We start from the raw sequence: 14,324 nt of genomic DNA, 5'->3' as shown, positions 1-14,324 counted from the left end.
AACTCCATGCTTAAAATACCTCTTCCTCCCTCTGTCAATTTTATACATTTAATTTTCTTTTGCTAATTTTAATGTTTTCCAATTTTAACACTGTATCTAGGTCAATGATACCAGTGTATTCTGAGCAAATAAAGGTTTGTTTCCAAATCTCACATACCAAAGGACACAACGGATTCCATGGAGACCACGGAAAAAAATCTGAAAAACATATGCCAAGTGTCTTGCCTAGAACTTTCTGTGGTTTAAAATCTCCACAATCAGATCAGGGAGACTCTGCTCTGAGTTTACCTGGTCCGGATAAACGAGGCACACGCATTCACCTGCGTCTCCAGCAGCAACACTTCTCTCTTTTCTGCCCTGCCATTTTGAGTGCTTGTAAGAGCTTCTTCATTCTTGTGGTTGTTAGTGCTGCTTGCCTCCACAGAAAACACAGAGCTTGCAGGCAACATCTCAGGGAAACATGACAGACAGTCTTTTCCTGAGTGTGGAAAGGAAGACTTGCTCGTTTTGTCACTGAAGGCAAAACTATCCCGAGATGATGCAAAGGAAGCCGAGAGAGCCAGCCCCAGCTTCAGGTACGCCTCTGCCAACTGGCCCCAGTTCCAAGGATTGAAAGGATGCAAAGAAATTAGTTTCTGTAGGCAGAAAATTGTTGTCTCCAAGTTTTGCAAACTTGAACAAATTGCAATCTGGAGGTACAGCACAGCGGTCAGATGGTCGGTATTGGTTGCTTTGCTTTCCTGAGGAGGAAAACAGGGTTAAGAACTTTGAATGGCAGAACATTTTCCTGGTAAAAATGATGGTGTCTGGAAATCCAGTTTGTGCAGGTTATAAATCAGAAGGGTCTTTCGGCCACTTCTCAGTAGCATGGACTTGGTATTTTTCAATAGCTCTTAGTTTGAAACCATAAACCTTGAAAAATAATCACCCAGCAAAAGAATCACCAGTCATTCCCGGCCCTCCTCATGTCACAACGGAAACAAAACTCACATGACAACGGTCTGGAAAAGTTCACCAAAAACATGAATGTCAATTTATTTTCAAATCTTAACATAATCTTTATTGTCTTCAGCTGAAAGATTCGAGTCAACTTTTTTATACCCTGGGCTAATGGTTCCATCTTAATGTTCCAGGCTTTTCTAAAAATCCAAAATGAAATTTTCTTGAGAATTCGAGTGTTCTCTACTTCCAAAATTGACTTGGCTTGGCCTGGATAGCCCTGCAGCTCTGTTTCACGATCCATCATAATTGAATCCAAATGTCTTCCCTGGTAACGATTACCAAGGCCAATTGTTTTTGGCCAGAAGGAGTTGCTTGGTTTCTTTCTGATCAAAAAAATCTTTTCCACTACCTCTTGCCTAACTTGCCATATGGCAAGAGCCCGGTGGGGGGAGGGAAAACAGGCTTCTTTTTTCTAAGTTAAAGTCTGTGGAGAGCAGATGACAAATTAAAATCATCTCTTGGTTGATTTCAAATCTCAGGAAGAACTGGCCTTCTAGTATCCAGATCAAGCTCCCATATGAAGTATACCAAGGAAGAAACAAGTAAAACTACCTGTCTGCTGCCTGAAGCAGCTGGCAGAGAGAAGTGGAAGCTTGTGGAGGATTCTAAATATTCATATAGCGAGTGAAAGGACTTATCTGGCCACAGTGGACCTTCCCAGTGACAGCGCTTATCTGGTTTATTATTCTATTGTTTAATGTTCTTGCCTCCCACACACCGTTAAGCTCTGTAGGGTAAATGAAGATTGCTCAGTTTGCACTGTTGGCCTCTGTGGCACCCACCACGACCTTGAATGCAGGAGGCGCTAGGGAGCGAGGCTCGGGTGCACATGCCTGAGGGTGGACACCTGGAGTATGGTGTGGGCATGTGTGATGGGCACACTTGTGCGTAGGAGGGCAGGCATATGAGGATGGAGTGCATCACAGAGGATGGAATGCAGCAGAGAGTGTGGACAGCGGTGGAGAGACCACGAGAGAATGTCAGAGAAAGCCCAAAGAATAAAGATTCACCAGAGACCAGGAGGCCTCCCTGCCTGCCCTGCACCTGGTTGCCTCACTACAAATGGTGCAGAAAGATCATTAAAAGCCTGAAAAAGACACTGAGGGCTCTGGGCTCTCCTTTGTCCACCCTGCCCTGCTGCTGCCTGCACTACAAGCTCCAGAAAGATTTTTGTTGAATGTGGAGTTCCCAGTACAACCTCAGACATAACCGATGTTTAATAACTGGAGTAATACAGTTTCTTGTTTTTATTTATAATAAAGCAACAAGTACAGACATCTGACAAGTCTACCTCTCTTCTCTCCCCAGTCAGTAGTGCTTTCTAGTGTTTAAAGCACTTTCATGTTACGAAGCAAGTATGTGCTGGGGTGGAGGTTGTGACATCAAGTCATGGTTTTGATGTGAGGGTTTTGATAGCACGTCCACTGAATAGCTCTGGAAATTAAATTCCACTTAAGTGAATCGAGTGATTTTTTTCCTAGACTATCGCAACTCCTTCTCTAATGTGGTGATGATGCTACTTAACATTCTTTGAGTGCTGAGCACAGTCAGGTGCTATCCTAAGTGCTTTACTCATTTCATCCACATGGAAATCCTTTACAATAGACTGCATTGGTATCCCGCTTTGTAAGTGAAGGAACTGGATCAGGGAGGTTAGGCAAGGGGCCTAAGTCACACAGCTGGTGGGGAACAGAGCTGGAGGTCCCAGCACCAGCACTGCGGAGAGCTGACACCTGAGAGGGATCCAACCCCCCCCCCAACCCACGTGCTAGACACTAGGTGTGTACAGAGCATGGAGGGCATTCATCTGTCTCCTCGGCTTTGAGCCCCAAACTAGGCACACGGACATGGCAGGACTAAAACAAATGTTTGTGGGCCTCCCTGGTGGCACAAGGGGTTAAGTACAGCACTGTGAAGCTATCCACAGCCATTGCAGCACAAGTTCGATCCCTGGCTGGCCAGGGAGATACCCATATGGTGCAGCAGACCTCTCCTGCCGCCCGCTGCTCCCCTCAGCAGTGTACTTCCTCAGTCTGCCTGTTCTGTTCCCCGCTTTGTCTCTGGTGAATCCTCTCACCCTCCCGCGTACCTGGCCTGTATCCCGGTTCTTGTATGCATAAATAAATCTTTTTTTAAAAAAATAAAGAAAAGAAATGTTTGTGATGTGCATGAAAGACCAAAAGTCACTTATGGTCAGAAAGAAGTTTTCCTTCCACAGTTAGTTTATCACATAAACATAGCCGCCACTCTAATAAGACAATGTTTAAATTATATAAGAAATAGTTCTCTTATAAATTTCACCCAAAAATCATTGAGAGGTGAGTCAACTTCAGTAGAAGCTGTGAGCATAAACTGTTCATACTCCAGGACCAGCTGCCTAATACATTCAGTGTGAGTCACAGACTTGCCCGCCTATAAAACCTGAGCGGCAATAACCTCTGAGACAAAAATCAGAAAGGGGCCAGAGCTAGCAGTGCGAGAAGAGGGTCCACAAGCAGGGAAGAAATTTATAAAACAAAAACAAAACACAGAGTCCCAGGAAATGGGAAAAACACGCAAAGAGGCAGGGCCCATGAGACCACGTGAAGAGACCCTAAGAGAGGGGTGAGCCCCACAAGCCTCCGATGCCCATTCCTTCCCCAGAGGGAGCCGGAGGCCACTAAAGAGTTCTCAAAGTCTTGACAGTGGTCTTCTGACTGGCTTCCTCCTCCCTTGTAGCCACCCAAGCTCTGGAGACCTGACATCTGGGAATGGGCAACAGACAGAAACAGCCCAAAGAAACCAGAGCTAACTCGGCCCTACCATGTAGGAGGGCTGCCCTGCCTGCTGAGGTCTCAGCAGGGAGGACAAAGAGCACGGGAGGGTGGGAGAAATGTGAGGGGGAGAGAGGCCATGGCAGAGAACAGAAGCCAAGATGGCAACTGAGGTCTGGAAAAAGGTACTCAAAGGGCCAGAGCTGCAATAGTTTGCAGACCAGGGAGACAGGATGAACCGTTATATCCCCCCAGGTCACCTGCTCATGCCAATGCTCCTTTAATAAGGGAACCTTATGTTTTGGATTGAGGAGAAAGAGAAAACAAATACAGCTGTTGTCATGCTCTCAAGAAATCACTGCCAAAGTCTCCTCTCACTGCAAGAGGCTGGAGTACTATGCAGTGAACCCCCCCGGCAAGCAAATGTAGGGGTTTCTCTTAGTAAAGGAGATGGAAGAGGACAGCTCAGCTGCATGCATAATCTAAGTTGAGCTGAGTTGGGACTAGATCTACTGGGCTCAAGATCAGCACCTCAACCCTCATTAATTCCTCAGAGAGAGAAAACTGGTCATCTATAGACTAGGATTGCTCAACTACAACCAATCTCCACATAAAAGTTAAGCCAAAAAGTCATAGAAGTAAACAAAAAAAGCCTTATTCTGGAAACAAAAACAAGCAGAATCTAGAATTGCAAAGGAACTGCCTTTCTTTGTGCCTTAAAAAAGATTCTGCAAATTCCATTAAAAAATGAAAATGAGAGCCTGCTCCAGCTGCACACACACCAAAATTGGAACGATACAGAGATTAGCGTGGCCCTTGCACAAGGACCACCTGCAAATCATGAAGTGCTCCAGATTTCAAAGTAAATAAAAATGAAAATGACTATTACGTGTGGCTTAGTAAGGTATCAGTAGTTTGAGGGCAACTTTTGTCTGTTTTTCAAAAATAACATGTTCACTGTAGAAACTAAAATCTGGAAAGAATTCTTTTTTTTTTTTTTTTTTAAAACTATTTTTTTTTAATTTATTTATTTTTATTGATTGATTGATTTATACATACATGCATACAAGCACTGGGTACAGTCAGAAGCGCGGGAGGGTGAGAGAATTCACCAGAGCCAGAGCGGGGAGCAGAACAGGCAGAAGGACTGAAGTACACTGCTGAGGGGAGCAGCGGGCGGCAGGAGAGGTCTGCGCGCCATGTGGGACCCTCCTCTGGTGGCCGGGGAGCAGCCGGGGATCGAACCGGCGCTGCAGAGGCTGCGGGCAGCTTCGCAACCCAGCGCTCAACCGCTGCGCCACCGGGGAGGCCCTGGAAAGAATTCTAAAGCAGAAAACAGATTGCTGATAAGTCTTCCACTCTGAGTATCTATTCCTAACAAGAATAAGCTTTTGCAAATGAGATTTTCAGGCAGTGAAAATTTTTAAGCAAAAAAAAAAAAAAAAAAAAAGAAAAGAAAAGAAAAAGTTAAAGAAAGTGATTATGTCTCAGAACTCCAAATTACCCATCATAATAAAGTTCTTACACTGCTGACAAATTTCTCCTTCCCCAAACCTGAAGAATTTGCTGCTGGCAAAACTTTTTCTGTTTTTTTAGAAAATAAACAATTCAACCATCCTTGCTATAGGAAAGCATGAAAAAATAAAGCAATGAATACACTTACCAGGTTTGTAGCGATCTCCAGTGCCTCTGCAGGCCTTCCCAGGTGAACCAGACACCGGGCCTGGCCTTCCTGGACATCCCTTTTCATGGCACAATTGTTAGATGGCAATTTTTCAGAGATACTGGAATATTCCTGCAGTGCTTTCTGGCCATGATAATAAAGGAAATGAAAAGAAGGAATGTAAGAATGGCAGAAAATAGAGAAAGGGGTTGTTATAGGCTTGATTTTTTTCCCCAGACGAAAGTGATGTTATAAATCACCCTGCAACAAACTAAGTGTGACTTGCATATTTCAGTCAGTACTATTTTTCTAGAGGGCAGAAAAGTGGCTGGAGAATATTACTGCTACACCCACAGAAGACATCACAGCATAGCAGGGAGAGTGTACTGAATTCAAAAGACCCAGGTTTGAATCCTGATTTTGCCACTAACTTACTGTGTAACCTTCTCGGGGGCAGAACAACAGATCTGTTGTGAAAATGAAATGAGACCTATGTGAAAAGCAACTTGTATCTGTTAGGGCTCTCCTTTTTCTCACACATTTTGGGGTGCTTGGCTCCTGTGGCACTATGAGGTACCTGTGCTAGAGGCTCCCTCATAATGAGGATACAGAAGTTGGAGAAACAGACCCACAGATCCCAGTGATGGAGTTACAAGAAACAAAGCAAATTAGATGGAAACAAAGAGAAAAGGACAGAAACCTAGGACTCTAACATACCACAAAAGAGTAAATTCATCTTCACAAACAGCACACTCCTAACTTAGTACACTGGTATTTAAATATATAGTATATATAAATATATATATATGGTGTATACATAGTATATGTGTGATATGTATATATGAAGTGTATAGAAATATATAAAACACATTTTTATATGTTAAGCATATATATATATATATATAAAAAATATTGGGCCATTTCAGTACCCCAATCTCATATCTGTTGAATTCTACCTGATACTCGTGTCGTCTATAGGCCAGGTCCCCTCTGAATTTCTTGATAGTGAGAGCTTCAACATCATCACTGCTCTCTGTGTCTTCATCAAACCACTAGAAATTGTAAAAATAGGAGATTATAGAGAAAGAAGCTATACTTTTCCGCCTCATATTCGAAAGCAATTTCCCATATGTAATTGATTAAACCTCAAAAAAATAAGATACCTTCAAGATGAGACTCGGGAAAACATCTGACAAAGAATGACAATTTTAGTGACGGTCCAGTTTTTATTAAAATTATCACAAAAATATGACACTTCTCAACTAAAAAAAGAAGCACATATGGTTTTAGCTACATCATGTTCAACATGGGGCAGTGGTGACTGGGAACCGAGCACAGTTCCCACTGGTCCTTTAGGATGAGATGTGTTTCCTTACACAGAAATTTTAGAGTGGATGGAATAGGGATTGACAACACTCTATGGAAAGGACTTAAAAGAGAGGTATCATCGTTACAGAGCTATTATGAAAATGTTGTTAAGGCAGAAAATAAAACTAAGCATAGAGGAAAGAGAAATGAAGGCTGAAAGGTAATTCCATGCTATATAATGCCAAAAGACCTGCTGGAGAAAAATTTGAGGAAATGCTCATGTGGAATATTTTACTCCCTTTTCTCCTGATTTAAACTCCATGGATAGGGCCTCCCTGGTGGTGCAGCGGGTTGAGCATAGTGCTGTGAAGCTGTCTGCAGCCTCTGCAGCATGGGTTCAATTCCCAGCCGGCCGGGGAGATACCCACATGGCATGGCAGACCTCTCCTGTCTCGCCTGCAATGTTTTTGGTCCGTCTGCCTGTTTTGCTCCCCGCTCTGTCTCTGGTGAATTCTCTCACCCTCCAGTGCCTCTGGCCTGTACCCCAGTTCTTGTATAAATAAAAATAAGTCTTTTAAAAAAATAAACTCCATGGATAGGAAGCAAAATGAGATGGAGATTTCTTAATTATTGAGTAAAGGAATGTTAAGATGAGAAAACAGGTGGACAAAAAGTACACCATATGTCAGTTTTTCCAGCTCCAAAGAAGTATCTCACCCTCCCTTTCACTCATAGTAAAGCACACTGAGGCTGAAAGAAGTTTATCCCCAGTTAAGTGCTGTGACCTCAACTGTAACTACGTTTGTGATGGTTGCACTATCTTGTCAAAATTGTTTGCTTCTATTTCTAAAAGATGCCTGCCATCTACTGTAACGTCTCTCCATCACAGTGGAGGAAGCCAGGGGCCACTGGCTCTGTTCTCCCTTAAGAACTGTCTAACTCAGCAAAGACTACACACTGAACCCCTAGTTTTCTCTATGCTCCACTGCTCTCTAGTCACATACTGTGTCCCATGATCAGTCAATCCCAACAGCAGGCCTGCAAACATCCATCAAATTTTCATTAAATCCTACTGGGAAACAATCAAGCAAAATTAGTTTTCAAATGACTGATTTTATTTTCCCACAGAAACGGCAGGACAGGGAATGAGTGGCTTCAAATACTCCTCTCTGTTAAGAGAAAGGGGAAAGGAGCTGTGGGCCTGAGAGGCTAAGCATGTGGATAAGGCAAAGAGCTGGCTCCACACAGCATCTAAGCAGGAGGGGACAACAGAAATCTTCTAATCCCAAATCCTGGTTTTATATCTACCAAACCTGACTTGAATAAGGCCTCTCTGAGTTTATAAGCAGTTTCATAGACGAAACAAATTCTAAAGACATGTGATTTGGGGGTTTTATTTTATAAGTATATAGCACATACCACACCGACCAACTATTATCTCATTTCACCTTCACAATAAGTTGGTGAGCCAATTGATAAGGTTTTTTCCCCCAAATAATAAGGAATTGCCACCTTGAAAGGGAAGTAGTAAAAGCCAAGGCTGGAATGCACGGGTCCTATTTCATAACTAGGGCTTTATGCTGAACCACATGACTTCCCAAGCCCATGCCTAGTTTTAATCTACATGATCAAGTTCTAATCATAACTTTGAAAGACTGCCTGCAGTAAAGAGAAAATGCCAGTGAAATAAAACAAAAATACAATTCAGTGATTATTCAGCTTCTGACATCTGTAAGTACAATGGTTTTTTTTTTTTTTTTTTTTTTGATAGAGGCATGCTTTATTTATTTGTTTGCTGGTTTGCTTGTTTGTTTTGTTTATACATGCACTGGGTACAGTCAGAAGCGCGGGAGGGTGAGAGAATTCACCAGAGCCAGAGCGGGGAGCAGAGCAGACAGAAGGACCGAAGTACACTGCTGAGGGGAGCAGCGGGCGGCAGGAGAGGTCTGCACGCCATGTGGGACCCTCCTCAGGTGGCCGGGGAGCAGCCGGGGATCGAACCGGCGCCGCAGAGGCCGCAGGCAGCTTCGCAACCCAGCGCTCAACCGCTGCGCCACCGGGGAGGCCCTACAATGGTTTTAAGGACTAAATGAGACAAAACATGTAAAGGAACAAAACATGTACAAGTAAGTTCTAGTAGTTTTTATTGGTGTGATAAGAAGAACACTCAGGTAATAATGCAAAGTAATATTCAACTAATTCAAAATATTCACAGATTTGCTATTAGGTATAACTAGGTGGGACCCAGGGCATAACATTAAGCATCCGCCCTCCCGGACTGAGCACTGCGCTGTGGAGCTGTCCACAGCCTCTGCAGCACCGGTTCGATTCCAGGCCAGCCAGGAAGATACCTACATGGGGTGGCAGACCTCTCCTGTCTCGCCCGCTGCTCCCTCAGCAGAGTACTTCGGTCCTTCTGCCTGTTCTGCCCTCTGCTCTGTCTCTGGTGAATTCTCTCACACTCCCGTGCCTCTAGCCTGTACCCCAGTGCTTGTATAAATAAATAAAATCTTTAAAAAAAAAAAAAAAGAACCACTCCTGTGTCACATACCGCTCTGGTTCCAAGAGCTTCATGGGATACTGACAAGTGATTTAAGAAGGGAAACGAGTCAAAGATTAAAATACTGGCGTGGGAGTAATTAGAAAAGCCTTCCTCGAGGAGGCAGCATTTAAGATGTGCCTCGAGAAATAGATGTAATTGAACAATTTTGACCATCAGCGAGTGTCAAGGTAGGTAAGGGACATCACTAAGTCAGGGCAGGCCAGGGGGTACAGGGCAGGCCAGGGGGTGCAGGGCAGCCAGGGGGTGCGGGGCAGCCAGGGGGTGCGGGGCAGCCAGGGGGTGCAGGGCAGGCCAGGGGGTGCAGGGCAGGCCAGGGGGTACAGGGCAGGCCAGGGGGTACAGGGCAGGCCAGGGGGTGCAGGGCAGGCCAGGGGGTACAGGGCAGGCCAGGGGGTGCAGGGCAGGCCAGGGGGTGCAGGGCAGCCAGGGGGTGCAGGGCAGGCCAGGGGGTGCAGGCCAGGGGGTACAGGGCTGGCCAGGGGGTGCAGCGCAGGCCAAGGGGTGCAGGGCAGGCCAGGGGGTGCAGTGCAGGGCAGGTCAGGGGGTGCAGGGCAGCCAGGGGGTACAAGGCAGGCCAGGGGGTGCAGGGCAGGCCAGGCCAGGGGCTGCAGGGGGTGCGGGGCCGCGGACACTGAGCTCTGACAAGCGGGTGGCGCCGGAAGGCCGCGCGCGAGCGAGGCACAGGGGGCCTCAGAGCACGGCGGGAGGGGCGCCCTCCGAGCAGCAGGGAGAGCGCCGCCCGCAGGGCTCCCCTCCGACGGCGCGGGGCCCTCGCCCCGGGCAGCGCGAGCCGGGCTCCCCGGAGGCCGGGGGGCGCGGGCGGCGCAGGGGCCCGCGGGGCGGGTGGCCGCGCCGCGAGGAAAGGGGCTCGGCAGGGGCTCGGCAGGGAGCCGACGCGGGGCCGGGCCAGGCCGCCGCCCGGCGCTCACCTGCGGCTCGCAGCGCTTGGCGCGGTGCGACGGGGGCGGGCCCGCCGGCCGCTCTGGCCTCCCCTCGAACACCGAGTCTTCGAAGTCGCCGCCGAGCAGCCAGCACCCGGCCTCCATGCCGCGACCCCCGCAGGAGCACAGAGCCGGCGCGGCGCCCAGAGCGGCGCCCACGTGCGGGCCAACCCGGAAGAAGCGGGGCCGCCGACGCCCGCCGCGCGGCATGCTGGGACTTGTAGTCGGGGCGGGGCCAAAAATAACTTGGCCCCCGGCTGGTTGGGAGCGATCGTTGAACTGAGGTTTTTAACTGACTCACAAGCTCGCCAGACAGAGAACAGTTCGTCTTCTCCATTTCAGGGGAGGAACAGAACACAAGCATTAAAAAATACTGACCCTTGGGGAGCTGTTAAAACTCTTAGGTGCCTTCCCCCCCCCCCACCCCTCCACTGACAGTATCATCCGCTGGCGCAATGTGCATGCAATGTTCACTGCCCCCTTCGCACTTTTTATCCTTTCCTAACAACTTATGAAAGGCACATTAATTCCCATCTTGCGAATGAAGGTATTGGTGCTTAGAGAGGTTAAGTAATTTGCTCAGGGTCAATTATCACATAGCTGAAAGCTGGGAAATACAAAAATGAGTCCATAGTCCTATAGGTCTCCAGAGGGGACAGGCCAACACCAATAAGAAAAACCAAGGTAGTAATTTACGCATTTGTAACATAAAGGGCAGAGAGATTTATTCTTGGCTCTCCAGCAAGGAGCATTAATTCTGCCTACAGGAAAAAAAAAAAATACAAATCCCAGAATTCTAAGACTAACATGTACTACAGATCTTATATTTTCAAGATGTTCCCTGACACTAGAAAGTTGGTTGTTGATATCAGCCAATATTGCACAGCACCATGTGCCCGAATAGGCAGCCAGTAACAGACAAGGAGTTTTTCCTGGGATTGCTCCTATTTCTCCTCTCAACAGTGCCTCTTCCACCAGTTGTTTTCCAAGTTTCTTTCTTCAACCCAATTTCTACTCTACAAACTCAGTCCACTCCCCACTGTTTCAAAATCCATCAGCATTGAGAGGTAGGCTCCACCAGGACTGCCTCCTCCTTTAGCTTCTGTTGAATTCATCCACAAAAGGGCCAATAAGAAAAGTTTGTTTTCCCTTCAGAGACGTAATAGTCTGTAGTAGGAAAAATTTAGAAATTATAGAAAATAAAAGAAAAAAAAGGATCCAAAATATCATCACTCAGAAATAATGGAATCTCAAGAGGGTAGAGATATTTACCCCAATCCCAAAATACCACTTCCAAGCAGAAAAGGCAATACAGCGAACTGATCCTGGTTCAGTTATTCACTAGTTGTGTGACTGTTACCGGGCAAAGGGTACAAAGACTCTGAACAGATCAGAACCCCTCTCATTGGTTCTTGGGTCCATGCACTTGCTGCCACAACTATAAACAAAAGAGCTGTGGTGCAGCAAAACATAAAAAGGAATTATTTTAACAGTATGAAAGGAGAACTCTAGGGGAGAGGGAGGAGTTACTAAACAACGGTGAGGTGAAGCTGCTTGCAGCAGGTCTGGATCTGGGGCCTGAGCCTGGGTCTGGGGGTAAGTCTCACCAAGTCCTGCTGTCCAAGGATTGATAGGGTGCCCCAGAACCCTACTGCTGCTCATATTGGGGGCCAAGGAGGGCAGCTGCCATCTGCAGCAGCTCCAAAGGAGAGAGACCAAAAGCCGACAGGCTCTTCCTTTACAAGGGCTCCCCAAAATAGCTGGTCTGCTCTGCTCCATCCCAGCAGCCCACTAGGTTCCTGGGTCCATTTGACATTCAGGTCACAATGCTAAGTTGGCATCCTGTGGGGACTTCAGGCTGTGCAGTTAGGTCCTACACTGTATGCTTTGCTAGTCCACATATTCTGGGTGGGGAGGGGTAGGGGAGCAGCATGGTATGTGCCCAGTCTGGGCAAAGGCAGAGTCAGCCACCCAGCCTGGAACTGAGAATGCAAGGCCTCTCCAGCCTGACCTGGTTTGTGAAATGGGCAGTGATTAAAATAATGCAGGCACTGCCTTTCCTCGGCCTCCACATGTGGTCAGTGTCTCAGAGAGGATGGTTTGAGGACATGGCTGTGAGCTTCACCTGGGAGGAGTGGCAGGACCTGGATGATGGTCAGAGGACCCGCTACAGGGACATGATACTGGAGACCTACAGGAGCCTGGTGTCACTGGGGTGTTGCGTGACCAAGCCTGAGGTGATCGTCAGGTTGGAGAAAGGAGCAGAGCTGTGGAAGGACTCCCAAACCAGAACTTCTCAGGTGTCCAATCTGGGAGTAACCTTATTAACATCAACAAGGAAAATGATAGCAGACATTAGTGGATTGTTTTCAATGCCAACAGCAATCAACTTATGAGCAAACTGATGTAGAAGAAACATTGAGTTGAAGGCCAAGCCTTGTTACAAAAGTGGTTATAAACAATGGAAATGAATGCATGGTCTAATAATCCAACATTCCAAGAATGGTGTCTTACTAATTTCTTGGCTGAATTTTCTTGCATTTTCTTCGCATGGTGAGATGACACCACCCAAGATACCATTATTTTCCTTTCACTCACTTGGTTGTCAACTGAGCTGTGTGACTGAATGTGGGCCCCTCTCCCAGCACCACCCTGCTGATTCCATCTACAAAACTCAATTTAATGCCCCTTCATTCAGGTCAGCAAATCTAAGGCCAAAAGGGCTTGTGCAGTGTGCACCGTTTCTCCAAGCATCTCACTCTGTTGGCAGGCTGCTGTCACAAAGACACACTACCCCTAAGCGCCAGGGGTATTATGTGTTTCTAGAAACACATAAATTACCTGCAGTGGTCTATCCTCTCCTGGCCCCCAAACTTGCAATCTTCTGTTCAACTTGATTAACACTTGTCCAGTAACAAATCTGTGAAGACACAGGCTGTGAAGACAGAGGCAACAGTTCAGGCCTGGTAAGAGCTCTAGAAAAGATTCGGGTTTGACACCTCCAGCACTTAGCAGGTGTGTCGAATCTCTATGAGCCTCAGTTTCTTCATCTATACCATGGATGTAATAACAGCCTCAACCTTGTGGTCTGTCCATGGGGAGTGAAATAAATGAAATGACTTTCACGTTAGTAGAGTAAGAGTTGAGGAAATGTTAAAAAAAAAATTTTTATAAATGTGGTTTCTACCGGGCCTCCCCAGTGGCACAGCGAGTTGAACGCTGTGCTGTGAAGATGTCCACAGCTTCTGCAGCGCAGGTTCGACTCCCGGCCGGCAGGGGAGACACCCACATGGTGCGGCAGACCTCTCCAGCCCCACCCGCTGCTCCCCTCTGCAGTGTTTTCGGTCTTCTGCCTGTTCTGCTCCCTGCTCTGTCTCTGGCGAATCCTCTCACCCTCCCACACCTCTGGTCTGTACCCCAGCTCTTGTATAAATAAAATAAATCTTTTTTAAAAATGTGGTTTCTACCTTGGAAGTACATGTAAGCTAGCTAGTCATACTTACAGAGTCAAAGAAAGGCAAGAACCAAGAAATGTAGGGCAGATGTGGAGGGAACACTTAGTTCTGACAAGGCCAGGAGGGGCATAAGGTAACCCCAATTGTGTAAGTGACCACATCAGAAGACAGGGAAGCCAGACAGGATTAGCATTCAATGAATCAAACCCTTTATTCAGTTATTCAATCAACGTAGTCATGACCTGTCCTCCAAAAACACAGCTAAAGAATGACATGGGATGTAATTCAAGAGAGTCATAAGCACCTTAAGAAAAATATAAAGTACAAGGTGTGATCTTATGCTACTGAATCATATATAATGTTGTAAGCCAATGTTATCTTAACAACAAAAAAAAGATATGCTGAGAAAAAAATAGAGGAGGAATAAGTTTCACTATTATTTATATTCAAAAGAAAAATATGAAAGTACAAAGGAAGTCTTTGTATTTATATTCCCATAACATTAGATACTTCTAACATGTTTATTTCTCTTGGTTGTATTGCAAATTTACTTAATTTTTATGACTTTTTAAGAAGCTAAATCAAAAATTCTCAAATTTTTGTATGCATCAGAATCACGTAGAGGCCTTGGTAAAACAG

The 14,324-nt window shown here is 46.3% G+C and overlaps 1 protein-coding gene and 1 pseudogene across 10 annotated transcripts in view; one reads left to right on the top strand and one right to left on the bottom strand.

Annotated features, from left to right (window-relative positions):
- The window catches only part of CUNH8orf76 (chromosome unknown C8orf76 homolog), a 31,944-nt gene extending 21,606 nt beyond the window's left edge, over positions 1 to 10,338 (bottom strand). For all 10 annotated transcript variants that reach the window (XM_054691997.1, XM_054691996.1, XM_054691995.1 and 7 more), the window contains exons 1-4: positions 10,219 to 10,338; positions 6,375 to 6,470; positions 5,419 to 5,562; positions 289 to 740 (exon numbers count right to left, since the gene is read on the bottom strand). In XM_054691997.1, the coding sequence (XP_054547972.1) occupies positions 289 to 740; positions 5,419 to 5,562; positions 6,375 to 6,470; positions 10,219 to 10,335 (809 nt within the window). In that variant the 5' untranslated portion in view covers positions 10,336 to 10,338. The remainder of the gene's footprint in view (positions 1 to 288; positions 741 to 5,418; positions 5,563 to 6,374; positions 6,471 to 10,218) is intronic.
- LOC119251799 (U6 spliceosomal RNA) lies at positions 4,517 to 4,615 on the top strand (annotated as a pseudogene).
- Positions 10,339 to 14,324: the final 3,986 nt, after the last annotated feature.

Source organism: Talpa occidentalis, unplaced genomic scaffold (genome assembly GCF_014898055.3).
Source record: "Talpa occidentalis isolate TD23 unplaced genomic scaffold, MPIMG_talOcc4v2.1, whole genome shotgun sequence".
NCBI lineage: Eukaryota > Metazoa > Chordata > Mammalia > Eulipotyphla > Talpidae > Talpa > Talpa occidentalis.
Note: the sequence above shows the minus strand (reverse complement) of the source record. Positions and strands in the feature narration are given on the sequence as shown.